At 38.6% G+C, this 5,235-nt stretch overlaps 1 protein-coding gene across 1 annotated transcript in view; it reads left to right on the forward strand.

Moving 5' to 3' along the window:
• Positions 1 to 5,235, forward strand: part of LOC131889842 (uncharacterized) — a 25,110-nt gene that overhangs the window by 4,453 nt on the left and 15,422 nt on the right. Inside the window, exon 2 of the mRNA XM_059239045.1 lies at positions 1,285 to 1,342. Within this exon, the coding sequence (XP_059095028.1) occupies positions 1,285 to 1,342 (58 nt within the window). The remainder of the gene's footprint in view (positions 1 to 1,284; positions 1,343 to 5,235) is intronic.

The raw sequence follows: 5,235 nt of genomic DNA on the forward strand, positions 1-5,235 counted from the left end.
CCCCCCCTTGCCATCAATGAACACCTCCAACCACCTCCAGAAGGAACGCCTTTATAATGGTCTAGTCGGACATGGGGGCCCTCTTGACATTCACGGCCATGATGAGGGAGTCCACCTTCAGGTGGAAGACCATGAAGGCCTTCTCCTCAATATGCGTCCAAATGAAGAAATCCAATGGATTCAGGTTTGGCGATGGGGGCCCAGGTTTGGGGCCAAAATTCTTTGGGCCAGAATATATTGGTGCTCAACTTCAACTCCAGATACTTCTGAGTGACGTCAGAAGTGTGACAGGGAGCACCAGCCTGCTGCCACACCCAGTTCCCGGCGCTGTAGTGACAGTTCAGGGCTGGGTGACCTTTGCACCAAGAATCCGGCCATACTGAGTGCGATCCAGGTTGACTTTGATCCAGATCAGTGGAAGTCGAAATCTTTGGCTTTTTTATTTTATTTCAGGCAATCACTGAAGTTGCCAGTGACATTATACGTGTTCTTGACTCTGTAGAAGGTGCTCCTGGCGATGCTGAAGTTGGTCGCAACGGTCCTGGCGTTGTCGCCAGCCTCGTTCCGCAAAATTTATTTTTCATGGATTATTTCCATCCTTGTTTTCAAACCCAACAAGTTAAAAGTAAGATCCGCTGTTGAAACAAAAGATTTAGCTAAATATGCCAAGAAGCCCCTACAATTAAGTTTTTTAGATATCTTTATCAATCACCGGACTGTAAGGTTATAAAAATGTGTCTGAGGACTTATGAACACCCGGTAGAGAAGCGCACGAATCATGAGATATTGACTTTGTCCGCTTTTTTCCCCCACCTTGATATGCCACGGGTGGACGAAACTTCTAAACATCGTCTCAAAATATATCAATGCTTTAGTTTATTTGGAATCGAAAAATAATCTTTCATTTTGAAATTACTGGGGATTACATTGCCTGTAGATATCAGAAAAGCCTGTGACATCCTCCCCCCCTTCAAAAAAGATCGATCGCCTCTTCTGAGTTTTCAAGCATTACTTTGAACCCAAGTTTGTTGAAGTTCTTCTTTTACCAAAATCTCAGTGTTCAGCTGCCGATTTAGGATACTGTGGATGATTAAGGAGAAACATTTTATTTTTCTTCTTCTGTCTAAAGTCCGTATGTCAAGCTGTCAGTCAGTTATCCCACATCCCAAATTCACCATTCGATGGATCATACATCGTCTTGCCCTTAAGAACTTTTCTCCAAAGCCACATATCATATGTTAAGAAAAATGGAAACTGAGTGGTTTTTTTTCTCTTTTCTTTCAGTCTTCAACCAACGATGCTGATGATTCTGGAACCGAGTCTGATGAGGACATGGACAAAGGTGAGCGAGCCTACGTTCAGCTTCCGTTCAAGTATAATTACTAGTGAAATAAAATGCCTTTTCCTGGAAGTTGAGTTCATATTGATTTTAAAATTTTCAAAGGTTAGTGATGATAATGGAAATGCAACTTATTAACTATTCATAGGAACTAAAGCCTCAAACAGGTTTTAAGTCTCTGACAGATTAAACTCTCAAATTGATGTTTTTGTACAATCGACGTATTTACAATTTAGAACATGTAATCAATCTTAAAAGTGTGTCCAGCCTCTCCTACGATTTGGTTAAAGTTAAAAACTGGATGAAGAAGTTTATTGGCCTAATATATACAGATGGACAAGCGAAATGATAAGAAACAAGTTTTTGATACATTTTTAAGATATGTTTCTCGAAGTAAAGAAGCAACCTCATTTACCCTGACTTTTCAAAATAAGCAGATTAACTTATTCTTATTGAAACATATCCCCTTGTCATTTCGTCTTGAGTTTGATGATCTGATTGAAAAGCTTAATTGTCAACCGTTAAGAATTGCAATTTTTTATTGATTCGCTCTTTTCCCAAATTCGAGTTTCAAATGATTTCGAAAGCAATCATTTATTTTCATTCAAATCTGAGTATACGGTAAGCCACAACTGTATTAAACCTGGATAAGCCATTTTTTGACCCCAATATTGGCAAATGACAGAGTAAGAAGATACCTTCCAAATATTTCGAGGCAAACTATGCAATCAAAAACATTGGACTTGCAAATTCGTTTGATTGACAAAATTGCCTATTTTCTTCAATTCAAGTACTAAGGATCCTTGCATTTCACATTTCCAAGGATTCCTACATTTCACATTACTATACCAAATTGATAATAAACTCAAATTGATTTGTGTTATGACTAGCAATGTGAAAAAATAGCCTACTTTTCTCAGACTTGGCTAAAGTCTTGAATAGACTAAGTTCGACTGGAGAACTTTCCTTCAAGTTTGGCAGTCTCCTTTAACCAATTTGAGCATTCTAACTTTCACTCAGCACACTTTGAAGCGTGCAAAGATATGAAGGCTGAAGCTGTGTAGGCTAGAGAGAGCTTCCAAAGTCTTACTTATTTTCCTCAAAACCAAGTGGTTCATTGTTCTCCAAGCTAGTCAGGGGATAGAATTTCATATAAGCTCTACTCCTAGCACACTCACCCATATTCTCTTATACATGTACTCGTATGTACTGTATACACTGTGCTCTTTCATTGAAGGAAGGCTTTGTCTGACATGATTTTGCAATTGACTCAGGCAAGGTTCGTTTCCAAATGCAGGATAATAATGTCACGCCTTGATGGAAGATGCTCTCCTCCCTGGGTGGAACGGCTCCAGGAGGAGCTTCTATTTCATCCGAGAGCTTGTCATAAGGGATTTGCTCGGCTCAATTTTGAGGCGGCTGAAACTTAATTTCGCCACTGAATATGAATTTCTTGGCAAGAAAAACATCACTTCCCTGACATCAAGATATTTCATTTGGATGAGACCTGAATATGAGTGTGAAAGAGGAAGGAGCCGAGATTCTCTGTTTTTACTGGGCATTACCACTGCCCTAGAATTCTCATTCCTGCCTCCCTTTCTCTCAAACTCATGCCTAACTTGAGCTCATTTCTCCTAGGGTAGAATCACGTGCTCAGGTGAAATTTGAGATGGTCTATTTTAGGCCCACCTGCCTCGAGACCTGCAGACTAATTACCGAGGCCTGATCACACCCAAAGTTGAAGTGAATTTCCCACGTGGGGTACATAATTATTTTCTACCTTTTTCCAATCACTGGAATAAGTACCTTTTCAATTACCGAAGTGACCGTACTTTAAGTGCCGTAAAGTGTCGCCACATAAACTGATGGCACCAAACCAATTTTTAGACTATTTCAGCCAAACTTATCAAACCGAGAATGCCAATTTGAATTTATAATTGTATTTGCCATTGTTATCTTCGAAGTTTGAGGCTTACCAACAAAAACTCGGTGGTAAGCCTCAAAATATAATCAACCTTGGTTTTAATTACGCGAAATGAGGGTTACCTTTTGGCTCAAACCTAATTTTGAATAGTATTGTGGGATGTGCTGAAACTTCATTTTCTCAGTGTTTCGGCAGCCCGAGTTTCTCAATCTCCCGTTAATATTGTAGAAAATCAAGGGCTAAATAAGCGGGTGGCACAAAATAACGGCAATATTATGTACTTAGTGAATATATCTTCACCATTGAAAATGAAACAAATGATTAAAAATTTTATGGGTTAAGTATGGTAATTCATGACTAGGCGTGCAGATCTCTGGCAATTACATAGCCCTTTTGGGCCCCAAAACTTAGCAAATAAAATTAGGCAAAATGACAAAGAGAGTGGCAAATTACCTAGTAATAGAAAAGAAGTAGACAAATATAATGAAAATGTAGCAAATATTGTCTAAGTAAGAAAAATCAACAAGTTTGACTGATCTGTCCAGGCTTTATGCACTAGTTTTGAATCCGCCAAATAGATTTCACTTGAGTTTTATCTTCAATATCCTATCAACAGAATAGCATCATGGCAAAAGCAACTTTGAATTTACCCATAAGGTATGCAATCTAAGCTAAGGGACAAGCACCACGTGAATTGCCTATTTTGCATTGAGTAACATTTTGTCATTTTTCAAGCTGAATGAAGCCTAAAAGTAGAGGTTTACTTATTTGAAGCTCTTGAAAAAACTTTTAATGCAAGATAACCAATGAATCTAAATAACTTACACAAACTTGACCAATTCTTCATAAAAGTGGCTTATATGATAGAGAGAGTGCCAAATGTCAAATAAAATGAATAAGATTATGGCCTAAAATTTTATTATTTGCCAGTTCTCTTCATCGCTAGTCATGTCGAGTGAGTGTGACCATGGACTTGTAAGGATGTGAACTGTGAACAGAAACAAACGTTTCTTACTTCCTGAGCTATTCTCTTTATCCAAAATGAAATAAAAACTTGATAGGAGCACAAGATATCGTCGAATATATGAACTAGGCCAAATTCAAGCCCAAAACCATGCTTAGGGTACTCAGGAGATGGGGTAAAATTATGTGGTAAGCACTACCTAAAATTAGAATTTTTGTTTTGCTGTTGGTCACCGACATAAACTGTTGACAATGTACAGTAGCTGTGAAACAAACCTCTTTACAAGTAAATGATATAAACATGCCCTGCCTTAATTCGGAGAGATATATGTTTCTTATTCTTTGGCTTTATTTCCAAAAGTGGCACAGTCCATGTTTCTAGAAGTCTGTGGGATGACGTACCTTGGTGTCCGCCTTAGCCTACTTTGATTGAGTTTGTCATGGCTGTGATTACCGCAAATAAAGGCCAGATGGAGTGACACACTCAGAACTTCTTCTTTCAATGTTTGATTTATTACCTTATCAGTATGAAGTGGTCATTGTCATCGATCTTTGCGCTTAAATATGAAATCAATTTATTGTGATTATTTCCGGGCATCTTGCGCTCGAATTATACCCATCGTGGCTTCTGTTAACAAGCAGTCTAATATTTTTCGGTGATCTATTCATGATGGCCATCTTCTGTTTGAAGTTGTATTCTCGTTAGTAGGAGCAAGTACTTTACATTCATTAAGCATACCCAGCACAAATGGATAAATGGATTTAGCGATGAGAATTGAATCTTTCATGCCCAATCCACCAACAGACTGTTCCCAGACAGCAGAACATATCTGCGTTCTGGGGAATATACGACTCTATAGGTAATTCACTCGCTTTGATAGCGCCTAAGTCAGCCTGGTTGTTACAATCACTATAGTATCAACCATTTTCCTTTCAATCATTCCAAGGTTCAAGGCAACCATTCTTTATGGTCTCTTTCAACACAAAGCATGTTTCCATGTCCCCCCCC

This window comes from Tigriopus californicus, chromosome 11, assembly GCF_007210705.1.
Source record: "Tigriopus californicus strain San Diego chromosome 11, Tcal_SD_v2.1, whole genome shotgun sequence".
Lineage (NCBI taxonomy): Eukaryota > Metazoa > Arthropoda > Copepoda > Harpacticoida > Harpacticidae > Tigriopus > Tigriopus californicus.